Source organism: Enoplosus armatus, chromosome 5 (genome assembly GCF_043641665.1).
Source record: "Enoplosus armatus isolate fEnoArm2 chromosome 5, fEnoArm2.hap1, whole genome shotgun sequence".
Taxonomy (NCBI): Eukaryota; Metazoa; Chordata; class Actinopteri; order Centrarchiformes; family Enoplosidae; genus Enoplosus; species Enoplosus armatus.
The window spans coordinates 24,196,397-24,220,206 of record NC_092184.1 but is presented as its reverse complement, the minus strand read 5'-3'; the positions used below and the strand labels follow the sequence as shown (position 1 = coordinate 24,220,206).

Here is a 23,810-nt window from a genome sequence, read left to right as displayed (position 1 = left end):
GGTCGAACACAACCACCCTTCCTCCTGTAAGACCTGTCACTGAGAAACGCTCTCTGATAAAAGACACAGGAATGAAAAGGAATTACTGTAATCAATCAACAAAAGGTTCAGATGGATGCTTTCTGTAAGCCACCATGGGTATATTATTATATACAGCTGAACGCGAAAGAGCAGTGTGGGGTCTATACAACATGACCTTGAATATGAATACAGTATCATTAAGAAATGGGCACTGTCAGGGGCGATGACTCATGACTCCTAAAGTGGTGCTATTGGTTGAAAACTGCATTTGAGCTTTAGTTCATGCTGGAGAGGCTGACAAAGTCCTGCTGCAGCCTTCACAACAGATCAACAACAGACAAAATACTATGGGACACAGTCAGATAATACTGTAGGATATTTAAGTATAGCTCATGCTGCTCACACTAATTAAATAAAGATATCGTGGGTGACAGTAAAACGACAGAAAAGAAAAATATACATATAACCTACCTCAGCCACCTGGAGGTGGAGGAGGTGTAGCATCCGCAGCACTTCCTGCAGCTATGCATGCACTAATACCACACATAAAAATAACTATTGGGAGTCAGACACTGTGGGAATATATTACTATACAGTGCACTTTATTTACCCTCCGCCATTTTATTTCAGTGTCCGAATTCTGAGTGTGAAACGTTTGCTCTATACAGTGCATGGCATGTGCACTACTTTCTGCTAACAATCCCACAATGCAAGATGCAAAATGACAGTTGTGTGACACTACAGCTGTCAGTGATGAGGACTGATTTATCTCCACGATCTCAGTTTACTGTTTAGAGTACGTGTGAGGGATTCTGGACTCAGGGGGACCAGCTGATTCACCAGCTGATTCACACCTGGTACTAACTGTTGTCTCCTGACTTCTTTACCTACTCCTGATGCTGGTGGTGAAGTGAAAACCTCTTCAAACCTCAACCTCTTGAAAGTCTTTCAGCTCTCCCAGTGTTGGCCCTTTTAACATTGTCCTTTTAAAGCTGCGTTAGCAGCCACAAGTTTGTAAAACAGCACTAAGTCCTTTTAATTGAATAGGCCTAATAATTAAATTCATGCTTTCAAGTCTCAAATAAGGTCTTTAGGGGGTCTTAACACTTAATTCTGATTCAAGTCCAAGTCTCAAGACACCAATAAGTGCCACTGAAAACATACTTTTGAGTATCTCGTAAGTGATGTCATAACGTGTTAAGAAGTACAAGGAGGCAACAGTCGACCCTGAATCTCGTCAGTAATCTCATGAACATGAACATGAAACTGATTTTTCTGTGAAACTCAGTGCAGAACTTAGACGGTCAGTTTGCCCCAAAATACACAAGCGCATTTTCTCATTAGCTGTAGGCGTATCTAGCCGCACCATACCACCTCTGAAGTTTGAGTGGAGCTGAATGGAGTCTCAAATCATTCAAAGAATACATTGGAAACACCAGATGTATTACTTTTGGTAGAAGTGAGTTCCTGCACACTGTATTGAGTAAGTGGGTGAAATCTTAGAGACTGAAATCAGATAAACTCCAAACTACCAGCGTGGCTAGATACCACGAGAGGTAAGCGAGAAATCAGTCTTTGATTGATTTGAGTGAACTGACCCTTTCAGACCAGAGCCAACGCATCTGCCCCCCCCCTCCATGCGATCCATCTGCAGCCTTCTACTTCATCACATTTTCCTCCCGTCTCTCCTCTCTGTCCTCGCTCCCTCTCCTCCTGTCGTCTCTCCTCTCAGCAGCATGTTGTACAGTCTGGGTCTCTCTCTGGGGGCTGCACTCTGTGTGTATGTGCCTGGGATGGCAGACAGGCCTGACCCATTTACCAAGCGCTGTCCCACCCCACCCCCCTCCTTCACTCCATCTCTCGCTACCCGTTGTCGACTGGCTGTACATTTGTATGCATCTCTATCACTCGGCCGCGTGTTTGGTATGTATGCCTGTTCCATTCGTCCATCTCATTCATTTTCCCTCTCTTTCTGTTTTTCCCTCTAGACTGATGAGTGGTGGTGGTGGGGGGGGGGGGGGGGTCTTTATCCATTTGCATTGAGAGGGAGTTTTACAGGATGCCACTCACATACTCCCAATCCCAATGCTAGAGAAACACTCAGACATTCAGCATGCAACGTCTTGAGAGAGAAGATGAAGACAGGCGAGTGGCGATAATACAGGCACGTATATCACCGAAGACAGGCAAGAGACGTCAGGATGGACATCAGGGTGTGTGTGTGTGCGTGCTGCTGGTATACCAGCAACCAGAGTGACAGACACACACACACACACACACACACACACTCATTGACAAAAAAAAAAAACATGGCAGCCAGACACACCTGAAGAAAAAGTGTTTAAAAACTGTGCAGAAAGAAGAAAAGTAAAACGCACAAACTGTTTTTTATTGAGTGTGTGTGTGTGTGTGTGTTGTGATGGATGGCCGACTGAACGAGCCCTTGATAGAGGAACGAGGCAGTAATGACCAAACTCAATTAGCCCGGCTGTGTGTGCGTCTGTGTGGGGCGAAGCCTCTGGCCCGTCACTTACAGCTCAGAGAGTCTCATAAATCCTGATTATTTAAGCTAACGAGAGCTCGCCCTCGTCTCAATAAATCACAAACAGGTAAGCACACAAACAAGGAGCATCAGACGCAACCTGCGTTCATTCGACACTCGCATGGAGATACATAAGTATGCATGGTAGCGGGTTGTTTGCTTGAGTAAAGGGCTTAATAAAGCCTCACATCTGAGAAAACAACCGGTGGCACAGTCTAGACACTGACAGACAGGACACACACACACACACACACACACTCTGCACACCCCAATTAGCTGACCCTAAATTTAACACACACACTCTTTGGGTCTCTCCCACACACGTCCCTTCTGTCACCTCATCTCCCAAAAATGTCTCCTTATGTGCCAAAAATACCACTTTTCCTTGTTAGACGAAGCTACAGCCGGCAGCCGGTTAGCTTAGCTTAGCACAAAGACTGGAGACGGGGAGACAGCTAGCCTGGCTCTGTCCAGAAGTTACAAATTCCACCGACCAGCACGTCTAAAACTCACTAATCCCATGTTTTATCTTGCTTGTTTAATCCTTCGAAGTGACAAAGTTGTGGTTTTAAAGGGGTTATGTGCTGGACTAGTTCTTAGCTAACAGGTTAGCAATGCAGTGACTTGCAACAACATCTAACATGTTATTTGGTGAGCGGGCCACGCTTTGTTCATATTTACCGTACAGATGTGAGAGTATGGTATCGATCTTCTTGTCTAAATGTCAGCTAGAATAGCATATAAGTGCAAAGATCTTCATGCAGGTGGCATCAAGATCCCAAAGCGTTGAATATCAGATTTCCAAAATAATCTCACTTTGATGAGATTTATGCAGGGGATCCCAATGTTGCCGTCTGCGCAGCGTATGGGAAGATAATAGCCGTGAGAGTGAAGCCTATAATGTGTCATTCTCACACATGCTCCAACTGGCTCATTTCTTCTGAATTGTAGTGGACTGGAGCTCGGAGAACCCACCGTGGGAAGCTGGAGTCATTTTTAGTGGTGGCATTAGTCTGAACCAGAGCTGCTCCCTCTGGTCAACACTTGGCTTCCCTCACCCAGAGTCTGGTAGCCGTTGTTCCTCCTCCGAAACCTCTCTTCACAACATGAAATCTAATCCCTCTCTTTAATTCCTCCGACCTGTGGCTTGAACTGTGGTTTTGGAGAGTGGAGAGTCCGGGGCTGATTCCATGAGGTTAATGTTGAACCGTAACCGCAGCCTCTCCCTCTCTTCCATCTTTGCTTCTTCTCAGAGTCGACCACAATGCTTCTTCTCCTACTGTCGGAGCTGTCAGTCATCCGTCTTCCCATCATCTCTCTCCACACACACACACACACACACACACACAGTGTTGCTATTGATACTGGACAGCCTGGGTGTGTTTGGAAATCTATATGCAGGATTTTGTAGCCAGACTGGGTCAAGTGCACATTGTTCTGGGGCCACACAAACAGGCTGACATACACACTGGGCCAAGCGAAAGCACACATACACACACACACACACACAATACTTTCACCTTGATCTGTCTTTTCCCCTTCTCCTCACACACACACACACACACACACACACACACACACACACACTGAGAGACAGCAGTGTATAAGCCAAAGCCGGAGGCAGCGTAACAACATCAAAGATTGAGCGAGTTGCGGCGGGAGGAAATTGCTGCTCCACCTCGGTCTGGCGGGATGACATCAGAGGCGTGGGTGGTAGAGGGGTGTCAGGGCCTGGAGGGAGAGGCGTTGGTGGGAGAGGGCAGGACAGGAGGAGGGGGGTAATCGGCCCGGGCCGGGGAGGGTTAGCTCCTATCATTAACAACCCTGACGTCATGGCATAACACGGGAAATGGCCCGGGAGACGGTTTGGATGTGACCGGGGAAAGTTTGGGAATAAATTTGCATCGACTTATGCGTTTTTGCCTCAACTTTGGGATTGAGATGTGAACTGAAGTTTAGGGTGTGACTCCGTAACAGAAGGGAATGTAATTTTCTTTTAATCCACTGGTCGTGGGAGTTCAAATATTGTCATACTTCTTATATCCAGGAAAGGAAAATTACACTTTTAGTTTAGTTATAAGAAAATCTTCATTAGAAGCTCCTTAAAATTCATACAAAACACAAATCTCGCAACTTCCTTAAAAGTCCGGCACGCCTGCCCTCGACCCCTAACAAAATGAAAACTCTTGCCCCAGCAGACAGCATTAGTAATCTGTCTACAGCATCAATTGTGTCTTCATTTATTCACTAGCAAATAGCCCTCTACTGCCTGGACAGATATAATGTCCATACGTGGCAGATGTAATTTACCCATCTCTCTCTTGTTATTGCATTTTTCCAGTCAATACTCTCCTGATCCTGAGGATTCTGAAAGGAAAACAGCAGTGCGAGCACGCCGAGGCACTTTTGAAAATGAGCTGTAGAATTGATATCTTGTCAGCGACGTATTATGTTCCTAATGATGATGACACACGACTCGTCTAGTGGTGGAGGAACAGGCACTCAAGGTTTTTACATTTATATAAATGTATTGACGATGTGCTGTGCCCCTGCAGCACTGTTGACAAAGTGGATAACTGATAGCAGCAGATGGGTTAGACTGGGTATGCATGAGGTTTGTGGAGCTAATACGCCATCTAGTGGTAGATTCACATAAGAGACAGCAAGTGAAAAATGTCCTTTAATTTTCACTTCAGTGTTCGGTCTTATACATACACATGTCATATATGCATATATATGTAGCACGTAGCTTTATACCACCAGGAAAACATTTCTCAGCAAAACAACTGATATAAAAATGTCTTCCCATAATGAACCTTTATTAGATTCATTTTCCCACAAGCAACAAATAATGGAATGTGATCAGTTATATCACCCATTAATATAAATACAGTAGTCGTACTGTAGTGTTGAATTAATGTAAGGAGATACAACTTTCAAAGTACCGCAGTGAATTTTACAAAAAGTAGTTGTGTCAAAGTGGAAATAATCCCTCCTGTTAAACAGACTACTGCAATGAATACACATTCAAACCAAAATATATGTTAAGTGACATATGAGTCATATTAAGAAATGTGGGCCAAACCAGCCTAAAGTGGAATTTATTGTACACAAAATATTTTCCAGGAATGATTAATCCAGCACATTATTTCCAGCTTCAATATTCCCTTTTCTTGCAGGAAACATTTGGGAATAATTGGGAAACATTTTACAATTCCATGGTATTATGGAACGTAAGAATAAAGTGGCTCCGTGCCATACGACGTCCCTTGAATGACTTATGTCTTACAGATACGCTTGAGAAAACATACATTACAACAAAGAAGTAGAAAGGTTAGAAAGTGAAGACCTCCGACCGAGATATGAATTACAGTACTGTGTGTGTCTGCCACTCACTTTGTGCTCGGGAATGTCAAGGACTACATTTAAAAATGTGTGGAATTTTAAGACACCATGAGCAGCATAAAAGTGCACCATCTTCAAAAGTGGAAAACAACTAAAAAAAAAAGCAAACAAGGACAGTACAACCATCTGCCAACTCTGCATCCTTACTCAGTCACCCTCCTCTCCATCTGTCCATCTGTCAACCAGGGCGCCTGTAGCAGGCCTCCTGGTAGGAAGTAGCGTTGACAACACTGAACATGTCTCTCCTGACAAAAGACAGGAAGTTCTTCAGAGGGCAGAGGGGCTGGCTGGCGTGGCGGTCCTGGGAGCGACAGAAGGTGGTGTGAAATGTCACATCCTCGCCGTTGTACAGCACCCTGATGAACAGTTCCCCGTCTTTCGCCTTCGCCTTCTCACCTTTGCCAGCTCTCTTCTTTGGCCGTCCTTGCATCGCTGGGGGACTCTTCCACAGCTCAAAGACTACCCTCGCTGCAAAACGCGGAAAGCGGGCCTCCTCCAGTCCCAGAGCGCTCAGCAAAGGGGCCACGGTAACGTCGTGGGCCGAGGAGAGGGTGAAGATCTCCTCGCCCCCTGCACGAGGCTGACGGCCAGCCTCACTGTCCTTGGCAACGCGCTCCATCTTGGCGGCAGTTCGGTTGAGGTAGGGGTACATGGCCAGGATGGCGTATTTATGGTACAGCCCCACTCTTCTCCGATCCACCTCGTCATCTAGCTGCTGTCGACGAATCACAGCAAACTGTGCCATCGTCAGACATCCACTTGTGCCAACGTCTCCCGCGGCAACGCATGGGAAAGAAATGCCGTGGCACAGGTGGCACAGCAGGGAGTCTATAGGGTTTGCCGCTCGGAGCTGGCGGGTGAGCAGACCCAAAGTCCGTGCCATATCAGCGTAAGTCCTCTCCAGTTCGGTATCACTCACTCTGAGCCGATACTGCCTCCTCTGCTCCTCCTCCAGGTATCTGTTCCTGGCCGGGCAGTCGCAGGCCGAGCCGCAGAACAACGTGCTCCACTGGTGCCGCACCGTCACTTTGGTCCAATCAAAGCCCGGGAGGAAGCCATAGAGGAAGGACAGTCCGCTCTGAAGAGTGCGGCTCTTACCTGTGGTCTCAACCCACACCTGGCGGGGCGACCAGTTGGCGGGGAGGAGATTGTGACGCTTGTAGGCTTGGTGGAGCTGCTGGCCGTTGCGCAGGTGTTGCACCACACCTGGAAAAGAACGGAAACGTAACGTTTCAAGCTGAATGTTCACAGGTATAAATTATCGGTCTACGAGAGTTCAGCTTTGGTTGAGATGAGTAGAAACCCGTCTGGTCTTGGTGGCGAGGTCTTCTTTGCCTACCTGTCTGCGTGAGCTCTCCCATCTCACAGGCGCTGTGGTTGGGCAGGCGGGGAACAGAGCTCAGTGGTGACTCCCAATGGCCACGCCCTCCCAGGCCCATGTGACTGATGAAGGCGCTCAGCAGGGGGTGAGAAGGCTTCCTGGGGGAAGAAGGTGAAGTGTCGTATAGCGTGCATTATTTTCAGATAACCGCACAGCCTCATCAGCATTCTAAATGTATAGTAAGAGTGACGGAGATGTTCATTTCTGCTGTTGTGGCATTTTGTTGGAAAAATGTAATTAATTCCAAGGCTGACAAAGACGAGACGGTGCCAACAGAAAGTTTTAACTGAAACAACAGTTTTATTTTGACCACTGGCAAGCATCCAAGGTATAAGCAGAACTTCAACCCATACTGTAAAATAATGCACCATGTATATGAATATGAACAATATTTTGAAGCGAAGATGATGTAGTTTCACACACCGTCACTCGGAAGCTTCCTATTGAAACCGCAGCTACAACTGTTTCATTGTCACTGTGGATTTAAAGCCTGTGGGTCTAAACTCAACCAACAACAAACAAATACTTTAACAAACATGCTGGATGAGGCACAAATACTTATACTCATTATTTATAGTATTTATAGTCGTTATTCGGTCAGGCAAACTAGCTTCAAATGAGTCTACACAATTAAGCTGTGTAATTCAGCGGATCGCCCACAGTCCTCTTCTCGTGCTAAGAAACTCTTCACAGAAGACGTATTGACATGTCACAGAAAAAAGAAAAGCACAGGCGTAAACAATAAAATGAATGATGGCTGAATTCCATTTAGGGTATTGATATTGTGCATGCTGGAACATACAGATTGGCATTTGTCACTACTCGATTTAACAATTATTTTATCAATCAATAAAACTTATCATCTTATTAGTCAATAATGACGATAAACACAGTGACGGCCAATGATGATGATATTTACACTTTCAATATGTAACTGCATGTGCGGGCCACTTCCCACGTCTACCACCAGGTGTCTCTCTAACACAACACTGCTGGACTACAGCACTGTTCAATATGTGTGGGAGGGAATATGGGAGATGGAGATAGAAAAAGATGAAAGAATTTGTGGCTTTGGGACACACACTCACATATATACACACATATGCGAGCACAAACACACACACACACACACACACATGGGGATGAGGGCAGCAAGAGGAGCAGTCGGTGATCTAATAGATTAGAGATGATTGAAGATTACAGTTTAATATAACAAATCTGTGGGGGCTGCAGCTCAACTCGCTCAGATTAAAAAGGAACACACACGCACACACACACACTGTTTCCATAGTGATCATGAACTGGTTCAGGAACACGCAACAAAAAAAAAAAAGACCTTCTGTCATTAAATCAAGCTCTTGATTGTTGTGACTGACTGAGAAATTAATCTGGCGTCTACAGCGTCATTGTAAGAGGACAATGTCCCCTTCTTTGTCAAAATAAAAGCTTCAAAGCACCACTCTGATTTCCGATGAAGGCACTAGACTACACTTTCTATTTCTGTGGGAATCGTTTCCTTTTGTTGTCACCATCTATCCACTCGCCTGCCTCTGCTTTATCACACTTTGATATTCACTTACACAGTAATATCTGCACCACGAGGCGCGTGAACACAAGGGAGAGGGGAATTGAGCGAGACCAGTGCTCCACTCTGCTGTCATCAGCAGATCAGTTTGCTGAGGGGAGTTCGGGACAATCTAGATTTAATTGGCTACACTGGGAGACTGGATGTCAGCGGATGGGGACACTAGCGTGGACAAAGAGCCAGCCAGGCTGTCTATTAGGCTGATTGTTGCTAACCAAAAGATTACAGAGCCCAATTACATTAAGCAGGGATTATTATCACTGGGTAGGACAGGAAAAGAGATTAGCGAGGAGGGAGGAAGGGATAGAGAGAGATGAGGAAAAAGAGGTAGGATAAATGAGGGGGAGGAATAAACAGAAAAGGAAATGAGATGGTGGGGTCTAAACTCGGGGAGAGTGCAAGACAGAAATTTAAGGAAAAGGAATGACTATGAGCACAAAGACCAAAACCTTCACAGAGAGTGTGTTGGTGGAAGACGAAGAAGAAGGAGAGAGAGGAGATGAAGAGAGCTCAGCTAACCGCAGACGGAGACAGTGGGTCGACAAGCTGGTGCCAACACACACACACACACACACACACACACACACACACACACACACACACACACACACACACACACACACACACACACACACACACACACACACACACACACACACACACACACACACAGCTCTCTGTAAGGAGCCCTGGGCATATGTTAGTTCAGATCCCTGTAATTACACCCTGGTCTAGGGTCTAAATAAAAAACAGAACTACCTACATTATTACGAGGACACAGAAATATGAAATAGGCTTTTAATATTTAAACTCCCTGCAAACCACAAATAATCCAAACACAGTGTGCCGCTGATCTCATCCCGCCTCAGTGTGGTAGCTCATTAATAATCTTTCAGAGCTTTCAAAAACGTTGGTGTATCAGTAAAAACTAAATACAACAAAGTGCAACTTAAGACAGACTTCATGAAGCACTTCACTTCCACTTCACTGAAGACTCTAAAAATAGCAGCAGACTAAAACATCTTGTTTTCCACTGTTTGAGGTTCGGCTGGCTCGTTTTTAATGACATCATCTTGTTGCGCCCTCTTCTCCTGCAACTGTTTAACGGTACCTGACTGGAGAATTACTGCCACCGAAAGTCTTTTTTGTGCTTCATTCAGATGGAAACAATGCTACCGAAGTTGTTAGAATTGATGCTCTGGGAAACTTGAACATCTGTACCACATTTCATGACAATCCATGTAATAGTTTTCAAGACATTTCACTCTGAACCACTAATATTAACCTCATGGTGGCGCTAGAAAAGTCGAGATCACCAAAGTCAGTAGGATTCATACTCTGGGTACCATGAATGTCTGTACAGAATTTCACAGCAATCCATGCAGCAGTTGTTGAGACATTTCAGTCTGGACCATTATTGACATTGCCTAACAAATAAATTATGCCAAATAATGTAAATACCACAAAGGGAGGAGATGTTTGCTCATGGGCACATTGGTTTTAGTTGACGGAGGGAAGAGTCCGTGTCATTTCTGTCAGTTTCCGAATGGAACCCAGCCTCCATCATAAGAGGCTTGTGTGCTGGACGGCTTATTTTCTGCTCAAGTTCAAAGATCAAAAGGTATAAAAAATATATTTAATAATTAGATGTGCATAGCAGCTCAACTGCATCCTATCAATCTGAAATGTAAGTGTGTGTGTACACGGTGCCAGCTCTAAAGATTACAGCGGGGCTGCTCCGTCCAGATGTGCAAAGCTGATGTGGCTGCAGTGAAAGCTTTGGGCAAAATTAAGTCATTGGCTAAATCTGAACTCAGGTACACGGCCCAAAAAAGGGGATTGGTCACAGGGAATTTATTGACCATATGGTCTAAATAAACCCTCCAATGTGGGTCCACATCAAACCCACCTCACCAAGCTACACCTTCTGACTTCAAAGATAGCACAGTTTGTTATCACTGCACGTGTGCATCCACACGAAGAGCTTGCATGAATTGAAGTTAATGTATACACACAGAAACTGGGTGTGAAAGTGCTGATTAAGACTTCTTCTGCGGCTGTGCGGAGTACAGAGGCATGCTGGCTTTTAATAACCTCCTATCAGGAACTCTCATCTCGCCCTCTTGAAAGAGCAGCAGAGCCAGGGTGCAGCTGAGAGAAAGCAGCATAATGAATTAAAAAAGATAACAATATTCATTTGAGCGTGTGTGTGTGTATTTTGCACCGTCATTTCAGTAGGGTGTAGCCTTACCAGAGCTGCCAAGTGAGCATGTTGCTCAAATCAAGCGAGATAGGACCGTCAACAGACCACACACGCACATGCAAATGTGCCTTTACATGTGTGTATCCATTTGCACCGAAGCACAGCAGAACAGATGCAGCAAATCAAACCCCACCCGCTGTCGCTGACACATGCAATAACATGGGAAACCGTGCAAGTGTATCTTCGGCGGCATTCTCACGTTTAATGCCTACACACATCCTGATTTTTCACATGTAAAACAAATTCATTTAGTCACCGCTTCGTGTAAGCCTCACAAATACCACAGGAAATAAATCATCTAGAGCTACTTCCTATCGAACACACTGAGCTCATTTTCTGACAGCTGCTATCAAGCAGGCAGTTTTTGTAGGAGGATATGAGAAGCTGTTGCAGTAATTGGTGTCTCACTCCTCTCTCACTTTCCAGCAGGTCTTCTTGTTAGGGGGGAGAGAGAGGAAGCTGGGGCTCTGCTCGGGAAGCCAGCTTAAATCCCGGCGGCATGTTGTGACCTTTACTCTGGCCTGGATTAATTGAAACTGTGGGCATAAAGCCTTCATCTTCAGACTCTGGTAACCAATGAAAAGTGTAAGAGTGCCCTTCAGCTTTTTGTTTTTTCGCTTCATTTGTTGCATAAGCATAATGGGGCAAAGCACCACGGACACCTCGCAATATGGTGCAATTAAACGTATCATACCCTCCACTTCATATCCACATGTATCCATCCAGCAAACCTTTGCTGTTTATACTGTCGTATGTACATCTGTTATACTGTCTGTTGTTTTATTCTCTTGCTTATTCTTGTTTTTCTTATTTTTATACATGCAGTTTGTTGGATTTTTAGGGTGCCATCTATCGGCTACTACATATTAAAATTAGCTTCAAGGCTAGTAGTATTAACTCATCACAACGGTAGTTTTTATAGCAGGGTGATTGGGTTGGCCTGTATTATACTTATGAATACCTAATATATAATTAGGTATTCATGATAAATTCATGAACTTGCAGTGTTGCACTGATTGTTTCTGTTTGCAGTAAATTTCTTTACGCCACGTAGTCGTTTAGTGAATGTTTTTCTTAATTAATGAATTTTCCTGTTCAACTTATTTGCAGCAGTTTTTTTTATTGTTGTTTTTTTCTAAATGCAACACGTGTGTTGTTTAAGTGGAGAAGAAGTTTTCTTCATCGCTTGTCTTTTGTCCTTTTTGCATGTATTTTCTCAGGTTGTTATTATTCAAGTGGCTCTCTCGGCCACTGGACCATTTTAACATGAGCATTTCTCAATTCCACATCAGATTTGTTTGTGTTTTTTTTTAAGAAAACTGTCATTATTCTACACTGCCACTTTGAGGATTTCCACATCACTCTCTAAACAACCCAGTTCAGGACTGACATGGCCATGAAATCAACATGTCTTCAGAAACATAAATGGAGGGACACAGAGGTGGACACAGCATCCTTCTACAGTCACGTATCAGCAAGACTATGATGTAAAAATGCTATGCTACTTTAAATTTTGTAGGGAACGTGTGTGTACCTGCTGATGGACAAGGTGCAGTCGATGGCGGGCCGTTTAGTCTTGGGGATGTAGTAGAGTGGGTAGCGGTCACCATGGCGGATCATCACCTGGACAGACAGCAGCTTGTAGTCAGCAGGACTGTGACCTGTCAGAGGAGACTCTCATCAGCATCCACATTTTTCTTACTGTAACAAGTAATGCAAAGAAGAAAAAAAAAAACTGTTGCTTTAATATCAGTGACAGTTTTATCAATACTACTCACTTTTGTCATCAATTACCTAAATGAACCCACAGAGAATTATCATTCAGCTCCGCAGTTATATATTATTTTATATGATATTTTCAGTGCTAAAGCTCTGATTAACCCACTGTGCACCTCCTGCCCAGAGTTAGCAACCAGCTGGTGAACACAGCGGAGCATTTAGCAGCTAAAGGGCCCGATATTTTTGGACTGGACTTACAACAGAAGCACAACTCCAAATGAATGCCAGTGTTTCTCTGTATCTGCTGAACGTGCAAATAAGCAAATGTTTGTTAGCTATAAATACTTAAAAGGTGATGGCATGTTGTGTCTACAGCTCGTTTCCACCGCCTCCGAGGTTTTTAAATATACCTCAATCCTAATTCTATTCATCACTATAAAAACTAAACCATTAAAATTGAAGGGAAAGTGCTCAACTCGGGAGATCGACCAGGGCTAGGAGAGTTAATGCACATCGCGTCTTACAAAAGCACGTTCATTTCACAAATCTTGAGGCTCTGCCACTTAAACAGCAGCACCAAAAAACATCAAACAAATGTGTTCATTGTTGGTGAGTGCAAGGATGGACTAGGCTGCGAGTGTGTTCAACGGCAAATTAAGAAGAAAGGAGAAACCAGGACACTTTGAAAATGGGAAAATAAACCTGTTCTTGACTGATTTTCAATAACCTCTGATCTAAATCTAAAAGACGCCATCCAGAGATAAACAATTCAATTAGCGGTGGCTGGTAGAACTTGTTTTAGGCGGATATTTGTGCGATCGCCTCGGGCTGTGCTGACTTTTCACTAGAGGAAAAAACACACAGGGCTCCATGCTGCTGTGCTGTAGGGAGAGAGCACTGCAGCATTATGGATGATGCAATCTAGTGGAAATGACTTTCGCACAATTAACACATCCCCCGAGTCCTGACACACTAAATCTGACATTATTACTACATTAAGTATTTATACGCTGTCCATCAAACTGGGTGATTCTAGCAGCGGGAGAAGTGATTGAATTTGTTTTAAACGCTCTGAAACCGTGATGCCGTGGCACTTCACAAACACAAATCGTAGATGTAAACAAAACCACATAATACATCCACAGGCCTGCAGTCTTTAGTTAGTTTAGATTTTATGTGTCAGTGTGCAGGTCTCACCCTCCCAGGCCTGTTCGGTGCGGTTGGGAGTGTTGCAGTAGCCGTAAGCCTCAGATATGGGGTTGGGCTCCTGGGTGTGAGACATTGGGAACACTCTCTTTCTGCTCTTCCCCAGAGCCACGCCGACACCTCCATCTGCAGCCTGGAAGGGTCGCTCCTCCACTATGGGAGTGATGGGGATCAGGTTCACTGTAGAAAAAGAGAATGAGAGGTATAAAATAGGTGACAAGGGTGCGGGGGGGGGGGTGAAAATAAATAGAGCAAAGGAAGACAAGACCAAGATGCCAATTTGCACCAAACACAAAGTACTGCTGAGAGGAGGAAGAGGAGGAGGAGGAGGAGAGGAAAAGTCAGAGGATTCATCATCTGGGGACCATGGCAATTCAGTCTGGACCAAAGTGGTGAACCAACTGACAGACCAACATCCACAGAGCCATGCTTTAGCTGCTAGCATGGCTAAAAGATGAGTGATCTTATGAGAGAGTAATTCTGGCAACTGACAATATAAGAAATCTAAAAACCTGCTAAATGTGCAGAAAAGTCGAGATTCACAGGCAATAATTCATAAATGGGAACAAGAAAAGTAAAAAGGCCAACAGACTGAGCAGTGACAGAGTTAGTGCCAAAAGTTAAGAAAACCAATTCAACTGTAGTTCATCTCCATGTCAACAGTGTGTTGCCTGGACACCAGCGACCTGTGACCCCTGGGAGAAATGGTCCAATAGAAGCAGTGATATTGTGGGAACTGGAAGGCCCATTCACAAAGATCCAGCTCTGGAGAAAAAGAAGTTGAACCCACACGGCCCTTTGGCACGGCGGACATCCAAATCCTGATTATGTCACACATGAGAAATCCAAGCTGGCAAGTCAACTGTGCAAATATTACATCCTGCTGCAGAGAAAGACGAGAGGCCCTGCCTGCCCGATCATAAAGCACAAAGAGCTAATGGTTTCTCTTTGCTAGAACAACCCTCAGACTTCAATTATCTACATGAGTGTAGGTGTATACATAGCCTGCCGTGTGTGTTACACACCGTCTCTCTCTAGCGTTCACACAGTCATACACACAGTTTTACTTCCTCCCAGCTCTGCTCATAAAGACATTTGGTGCTAATATCCACTTATGTTTGCTCTACAAATTTGCTCCCAGGGCCATGTTTTTAATTCATCTGTAGATGCACGCAACAAAGTGCTACTTTCCTTCACTAAATGATGAACTGACAAACACGCTAATAATCATACGAGCCCTTTATCAAGCAAAAATGCACCTTTATTTTTTTAACTATTCTTTTTTGGCATTTTATAACTAAACTATTATTTGTAAAAAAATAAATAAATAAATAATCTGCAGCTGAAATGATTACTCTATGAATCTATTAGTTAATGAACAACAAGCAAACAATCTAAGCTTTCAATGGTTCCAGTTTTTCCACTGTGAGGATTTGCTGCTTTTCTCTGTCTTGCATTTTAGCAAATTGATTGTCCTTTGGTTTTGGACAAAACAAGCGATTTGAATATGTCACCTTGTGACAACTGTGACGGGCATTTTTCAGTATATCCTGAAATTCTATAAACAAAACTATTAACTAACTAATCAAAAAAATCATCAACAGACTAACTTGTGCTGAAAAAGATCCTTATATGCAGCCCTGAAATTGCGACTGCATCACTTTACAAATCAACAAACATGGAGCACCACAAATGCTTATATTGACTTCAACAAAATGCTTATTATTCTACAAAATGTACTATAATGTTACATGAGATTCACAAACACCTGAGGACAAAATGAGATGAGACAAAATGTTCAGTGTAAACTGTAAAGCAGCTGACTGAGTCAGGCACCCTCCGTCTACAGGATGCAGACTAACTCCAACTTCTGTCTCTTCACCAGCGAGACATTATGGTATCACTTCATCTGAACAGCTGACTCACTTAAATGGCTCTGCAACGGTACTACACAGGCTTTTTATTCTAATGATCTCGTGAGAGGAGCAGATAAATACTGGACAGTCATATTAACCATGACCATTTATAAAACATCTAAGATTAGTTGTCAGTAGTAGTAAGTCATTGATGAGGGCAAACCTCACATACGGGGCACAAAAGCCTGATCTCAAGTCAGAACAAAGACGTAATGAGAGTCCAACAAAGCCAAGGTCCGGCCAAACTTTGCTTACTTACAACTTATTGTTTGACACTGGACACTGCACCTAGACCAGCACAGCAAGACATCTTAAAGTTAAATAAGTGGTGAAATCCATGTGAAGATCTTCTGTCTTTCTAGAAGGTCAGCAGTAAGGTCTTCATTAAAATACTTTTGATTTTCTATATGAAGATTTCTGCATAAACTCACCACTGATGAGGAGGAAGAAGAGGTGTGCGGCCACAGCGGAGACCATTTTGACGACTGCTCAGTAGCTTGAGGTCCAGCAGCCACATACACTGGAGCTCATTCATTACCACAACCTGTCCCCCTCTACAGTCTGTGCCCCATACCCACCCACACACACACACACACACACACACACACACACACACACACACACACACACACACACACACACACACACACACACACACACACACACACACACACACACACACACACACACACACACACACACACGCCTGGGCTAACCAAACTTTTGGAGGCCAGCTCATTCACAGTCACCTACACAATGGGGCTTTTGTAACTTGCTGCCCAACACTACCAAGTGCATACACAGCAATGGCACACAGAGCACACTGTAGCACGCACGCACACACACACACACACACACACACACAGTACATAACAAATTCATGCACCCACACTAAATGTGGCTGGAGTAATAACCCCTCAGGACTAAAGCGTTTCCAACTTTCCATCCACCTACATCAGATCTTACAAACACAAAGGCAGGCTGTTTAATGAGATAACACTCCACTTACACACACACACACACACACACACACACACACACACACACACACACACACACACACACACACACACACACACACACACACACAGCTAGACTTCTTCGTGAAGGCATAAATTAACAAGGTGTGTCTCTACTTACCTGACTAAGTGTTCTGAGCTGGCAACCAAAAACCAGGGAAAGGTGTAACAAATATTGACACAGACTAAGTTCTGTAGATAGAATAGAATAGACTTATTGCCTCTCGCTCACGGGGAACTAAACACAGCTGGAGGAGGCAGAGCTGTGGCTTTATATCAATCCACAGGGACACAAAATGTATCTGGGCACAGCTCAGCAAATTTAATTGAACACTAATGCTTGGCAATACAGTAAAAGCTAGGGATGTAATGATAATACCCCCCATGGTAGTGCCCCCATGCTGATCTGAGTCCTTTAATATGGAATATCTTCTGATACAGAGCGTGATCTGATATTAAATTTCTCTGTATTTGTTTAAAGTGGCACAGTGGTTAGCGTCCTGTGTTTAGTTTCCTCCAACAGAAAACGGTTATTGGGTGAAGTGGGACCTCTAAATTGCCCTACAGTGTGAGTGTTACGACCCTTTGGCACCCGTGGCACGAGTGGAAACAAGACTACAGCCATGCTAGCGGCGCTGCGCTTCAGCTAAAAGCCCAGATCAGCATAACAACATGCTAACAATGAAAATGCAAGCATGCTGATGTTTAGCAGGTATAAGATTTACCACGTTCACCATTACAATTTTAGCATGTTAACGTTTTCTAATTGGCACTAAACACAGCTGAGGCTGATGGGACTGTCATTAGTTTTGCAGGTATTTGGACATAAACCCAAGTATTTAAAAGTAATTAACATCTAATTGAAGTCTAACTTCCTCTCATTTTAAATGTCAATGTGACACAGCTGCTATCATTTACCTGTATTTTGGTTCAATTTGTCAGAAAATGTAATCATCAGCTGGTCATCATAATCAAGTAGGAAGGGCTTTATAAAAAGGTACAACTAGAGATATCCTGAGTATCGCGGGCCGATCTGGGACATATTTTAAAGGACTGGTATGGGCTAAAATAAAGTCCATAAAAATCAGATCCTGTCTTTCCTGTACTCGGCTGTGTTTTGTCCACCTCAGCCTGCAAGTGTTACAAGGATATTTTATATTTTTTATTTTTCGTAGCAGAGCCGAGACTCGAGGCTTCCTAATGCAGCAGGACTCAGTACATCTGCTAACTCGTCAGTCAGGCTCAGGATACTTTCCAAACAAAATACGACCGACAATGTCCTCACAGCCACTGTTCAGCTGGTGTCACTGGCTGTTACCATAGAAACATGCCTCTTAGTCCTGAGTTAGCCTGGGGGTAGGGTAGCAAATGTTTCCGGCTTTTAAAAAAAGTCAGTCACTGTTTTTGTGAGACGGTCTAACTTGCATGAGACCAATCCAAGAGCAAAATTAAGACCGGCCTTTTGTGCAGAAACGTATCCAGATTTCACTCCCGTCTCTGTCGCTGACGGGCAATCGGTCGCATTCAACAGTGAGTGCGGACACTGAAGAGAGTGAGAATGTGAGGAATGCAGAGAAGAAGATTTGCAAGGTGCTTGGAGAGCTGCCTGTTTAACACTTAACAGCACTTGTTGAAGGATTATTGGATTATGAAGTATATATGGCGTCTCTCTTCTCCCTCAAACATGCCATTTATTTCATCACTGTGCTTCAACCTCTCATTCCTCACAGGCGGCCAACCTTTCTGCTTCTACTTTTATATCCTCCCATGACATCCGCCTCTCACTGTGAATCTACCAGCACTCCTGGAGCACTTAACTCCCATCAAGCTCTGCTTCACCTTTCCCTTCACTCCGGCTAACATCTCAAAATAGTTCCCTTTCTCTGTGTTTCAGTCACTCTGATGCCCTCTCCTGCAGTTGTCCTCTCTGGAGTGCCTCTGAGCTCGGTCGTCACTTTCCTCTGGGAGTCCCCCGTGTGTCAATCAGCGCTGCGATCGCGTCTCTTTGCTGCCGCAGTTCGCAGTCATCCCGGTTTTAATTTGAGGTAGCCTGGAGCCAGAGAGAGGCATTTACTCCACCGTCGATCATTATCTGTCAATCGGCGTCTCATGGTAATGGTCACCAAACTATAATAAATACATGAATGGGCTTTCCCTAAAAGCAAAGGGGTGGAGACAGAAGATATTGCGGAGACACAGACTGAAACGCAGACAGCGAGGAAGACGATTTAAAAAGAAACTTGGAAAAAAAAAAAACACAAGGCGACTATCTATTAAACATGAGGAGAAATCCCATATGCTTTCATCCCATCGCTTCTCCTGGATAATGGCTCAAATTCTTCTCTACAATACGTGTGATGAATAAATGATGACAGCAGCTTTTCTCCAGAAGTACAACTGATCAAAAAATAAAGTGAGGGCAGTTCCCACAAGAAACAATGTCCCTTACTTAAAAATCATCTTATCGATTAGGTTGAACTCAGGAAGACAGGCATGTGTGCAAATACCGACATGCTTCCAGTTACTGAGGGCTGGTTTCTCTCATTGTGGCGTCTCTCGCTGCCTCTGAGCGTTTCACAAAAGGAGAAGATTACAGGGCAGGAGGTGAGAGTGGGTTTGATAGCGAGGCGTTAATAATAACTTACACAGCAACCCGCTCTTACACGGTCAAGCACACATTATAATCTAGTGGAGGAGGAGGAGGAGGAGGAGGGAGGGAGTGATGGCCAGGGAGGCAAGTGTGTACTTGGGGGTCGCAAAGTGCAAACTCTAGATAAGCATGCATTAGAGCCTACTCGCTTCTTGACAATTTTTTTTTTTTTATACCGCTGATCTTGTGCGGCATTTAAAGCAACAGAGGAAGAGAGATGAGGAAGAAGAAGTGAGAGCCTTCAGTATCCCAAGCTCACACATTTGAGTTTACATGAGGGGACGGTATTTTTTTAAAAAGCTGATGAAGGACAGCTTACGAAATTTTGGCAAACATGCAGTCCAAAATACCAGCTCTGTTGCACTGAACTCCACTATAATCCTGTGTGTGTGAGCGCATGATATATGCGAGTCTAATCCTATACGCCTGTCCAGACACAAGCTTACGATCACCACAAACACTTCCACTGCATTGGGGTTTTTTAGGAATCCAGCACAAAGTAGCTTAATCTTACACATTTTACATCGAAATATAAATTTCCATTTGTACCGCACGCCCCGCCTGCTTCATCACCCACTGCTTTTTCCAATCACGTCTGTGAGGCTAGCACACCTCATGCAGTGCAGAGAGCGAGCGTCTCCCTTCACTGAGCGGTGGTTTCCTTGCATTCACTGCGGCTGGCTGGGATACACTGTCTAGACAATACCTACAGGAGATGCTGAACAATGACTAGATGAGGGAAAGGCACCATTGTGTACACCTAGGCATTTCACGGCAGATGTGAGTGTGTCGCCACAGACTCTCCGAGGGTTTCAGAGCATCCAGGGGCCCACTGATGGTGCTGGATATTTATAGAAAGTCTATAGAGGATTCTGCTTTGTTTGGGGATGAATGGGGTCTCTTGAATGAGAGGATATGCATGCATGAACACACACGCAAACTTTTTTCCGTTGACTTTTTTTGTTTTTCTCACGTTAAAATAATCAGAATACTGGGCCAGGGCTTCAGAGAGGGAATGAATATGTAATGCAGTTGAGTTGAGCACAAACACAAACAGTGCACTTACAGAACTGGAGGCTCAGACTGATGACGGCCAGCGCGGCACCGCCCACCACCACCAGGAGGAGGAAGCGGTTACGAGCCAGCATCTTATCATATGGTTGGTCCACGTCCCTGTCCGTCAGCCATCCAGACCTCGACCCATCCCTGCAGTCTGGACACAAGGAGTGAGGGAGCTTATGAGAATGTTTATAGTGTGGTAACAATTTTACAACCTGCTTGTTTTTCTCAATTTCATACCATGAGAAAATGATTATCTTAGGGTTGTTTTCTTGGTAAGGAGCTATTTTAGGGCTCCCTCTGACACAGGGCAAGGATGCTGCCCCCCCCCCAAGACAAAACTGAGACAACTGTCCATGTCTCTTTGTTAGGTTTCCAATGTCACACACATGTCTGTACCATTTTCCACCATAAACCCAGCAGTTATACATGTCCATGAATAGTCTGTGGAAACCAAGGAATGGAAACCAAGCAGAAACATGGGGGAGGAACAAACTAAAACTGCAGTAAATGTAGCTCTAACACAATAAACCCTAGCATTAAGCGGTCTAACAAATACTCCCAGCCCTGAGTGTTCAAGCCTACGTCTAACCAAGGTACAGTAAAACGATGCTTCAGGCAGAGTTGGACCCACAAATATGCGCCTCCTGACCCATTTCACCGCCTGCGCACGCAAACCTGTAGCTTCAGGGTGCGTCACGCCAAACTCCAGTCAAAAAGCCGGTAGTTTAATGCTGTGTTACTTAGCAGCGCAGGTATGAACCTGTCAAATATCACACACAGCTTTCACGAATAAAGGAGCCACTGGTTGGTTCGGCATGCACACAATCCGAAATATCAACTTAAGTCAACAACAATGTTTGCTATCGTCATTTGCGGCAGAGGAGCACTGACGGGTCTCATTTTGTATTTAATGACAAGCTACTTTCCACATTGTTTGAATGCCGAATTCAATGGTGGATTGTAATAATTCTCACTGGACAGTGAGTTTGTCAATAAGCAAAGCTAAAACTTCAGCCCCAGACTGTTGACGTGAGAACTGCACGTAGCGTAACGTTACCGGAGAAAAGTGACTGGTTACGAGTCTGCTAGACAACTAGTTGGCTAACAGTTAGCTAGCTAGTTACATTAATTAATCTCGTATGGTGGCTAAACAATCCCGTCATGGAGAGCGGGTGTCGTGTATGTTGTTGTGGACTTCTCCTAACTTTATTTCTCGCTACTTGTTGCTTCCATGTGCAGGACTCGAGACGTTTTACCGTGCCGATGTGTAGCTTTGTGTCGCTATTCAACCGAGCGAGCAACCGAGTCAAGAAATTAAAATGCCACTTCAACAACCGTGCTCACCGCAGAAGACCGAACAAACACTGAATGCATCTCTGAACGCCACAAACGCGCCACAAAAAAAAAAGTATTTTTTGCATTTTTCTTACCTGCAGGAACCGAGTGCCTCAGAGCCTCAGAAAACCGGGTTTCACACTTGAATCCAGCGCTTCGATTTCTCCGGTACGACTGACTACCGACAGAGCGGCATAGACCGGCGTGAAGCCACACGTAACACGCTGCAACACTTCCTGTGACGACTTCCAAAATAAAACAGCTGCTACGTGAATATGCTGCCACGTTTTGCTTTTTACATATCATTTACATATGCAGATTGGGATATTTTCGGAGATTTGAATTATGATGGTAAAGAAACTATTCTAGACCTGAAAAATCAAGTATGCATTCCTGCACTGCATCACTGACATAATCCACTTCCCATCAAAATAATAATAATCCTGTAAATGCAGCATCTCATGTACACGTATAATATTTGCACTTGCAATAAACTTTGAGTAAAAAACAAACAAACTTTGATGTGTTGTCCTATTCCTCCCTCTGTGTGAACCGTCTCTCCTTAACAAACCACCACATACTTATCTTCTTTGTCCCTCTCTGATGTCTGCCTGCTCCAAAACAAAAGATTGAGTATGTTCGAGTAATAAGTAGCAGGTGATTCTCAGTGGTGGTTATTAGAAATGCATAAACTGTTGTGAGAAATCTAATAGACGCAGGATATTTGAGGTTTTGCTCTGAAAACAAAGGCACGTTACAGAACAACATGGTTTTATTTTGATAGCAAAATGTATTGTTTTTCCGGCACCACTTAAGCTTTCTCTTTCTACCTTGACAGTTATGGAAAAGCGGATCCAGACAGCTGGTTTGTGGACAGCCAGCCGAGCCAAAGTCCCAACCTCACTGCCCCATCTACTGGACCAGCGACGGTAATGCACATGTTGCCTTCACGGCCTCCTTTTGATTGACGAGCTACAGATACTTTCTTCCTACCTTTACAAACATCATGAATATAACTGAGTCACTTCCAATTTGAACAAAACTTTGAATCCAAAATAAAAATTTATATATATAAAATATTTTTTAAAGCCTGACGTTAAAAGACCGTGAATAAACAAAAACTGTGATTCATTTAGTTCATTTTTGTTTATATTCTGGATTTCTGGATCAACATTTTTTCTAAACATCAATAAATATCCAATAGTATAATATTAATTGTTATTATTATTAATGACAGCAGAGACGTGGATCATGCTGTGGAAGAAGTGGAACAAGCTGATCACAACCATATATACAGTGCTTAACAAATGTATTAGACCACCACCCAGTGTACGGTGTTTGCCACTGCTGCCCTAAATGAACAGTATTGCTGATTACCAAAATATTTGATGTTTCTGTAATGGTTAATCCACCAGTATGTGCAAGCCAAGCTCTTTCATCAAAATTATATCTTTAATGCTAAAATATAATTATTGTTGTTATCCATGAATTCTCAAATTTACTGTTTTACAAAAAAGCAGAAAAAATTAAGATTTTTGGTTAATATATGTTAATAAGGACTATTTAGTTGTTCCAGTTTGTTATTTGCCTAATAAATAACAATACAATTTTTAGTTTGAAACAAGTTTTTGACAGATTTCTAAAATATTTGTGTTTTCTCATTTTTATGACAGGTGGTCTAATACATTTGTTAAGCACTGTATATA

The 23,810-nt window shown here is 43.7% G+C and overlaps 1 protein-coding gene across 1 annotated transcript; it reads right to left on the bottom strand.

The window, feature by feature from the left end:
• Window positions 1-6,146: 6,146 nt before the first annotated feature.
• On the bottom strand, window positions 6,147-22,277 carry pxylp1 (2-phosphoxylose phosphatase 1). The gene is made up of 6 exons (XM_070906503.1): window positions 22,200-22,277; window positions 20,774-20,920; window positions 14,114-14,302; window positions 12,732-12,858; window positions 7,308-7,447; window positions 6,147-7,174 (listed from the first exon to the last, which is right to left on the bottom strand). Exons 2-6 carry the CDS (start codon window positions 20,853-20,855, stop codon window positions 6,147-6,149), a joined length of 1,566 nt encoding a protein of 521 aa, XP_070762604.1. The 5' UTR covers window positions 20,856-20,920; window positions 22,200-22,277.
• Window positions 22,278-23,810: the final 1,533 nt, after the last annotated feature.

What these genes read in the sequence shown, in the direction of transcription:
- pxylp1 (XM_070906503.1), bottom strand. Translation starts at nt 20,855, where the DNA reads ATGCTGGCTCGTAACCGCTTCCTCCTCCTGGTGGTGGTGGGCGGTGCC. An exon ending in CAGTCTGAGCCTCCAGTTCT is followed by an intron (nt 14,303 to 20,773) that starts GTAAGTGCACTG and finishes CTTTTTCTACAG; the next exon opens with TGAACCTGATCCCCATCACT. An exon ending in GGGAGAGCTCACGCAGACAG is followed by an intron (nt 7,175 to 7,307) that starts GTAGGCAAAGAA and finishes GTTCTTTTCCAG; the next exon opens with GTGTGGTGCAACACCTGCGC.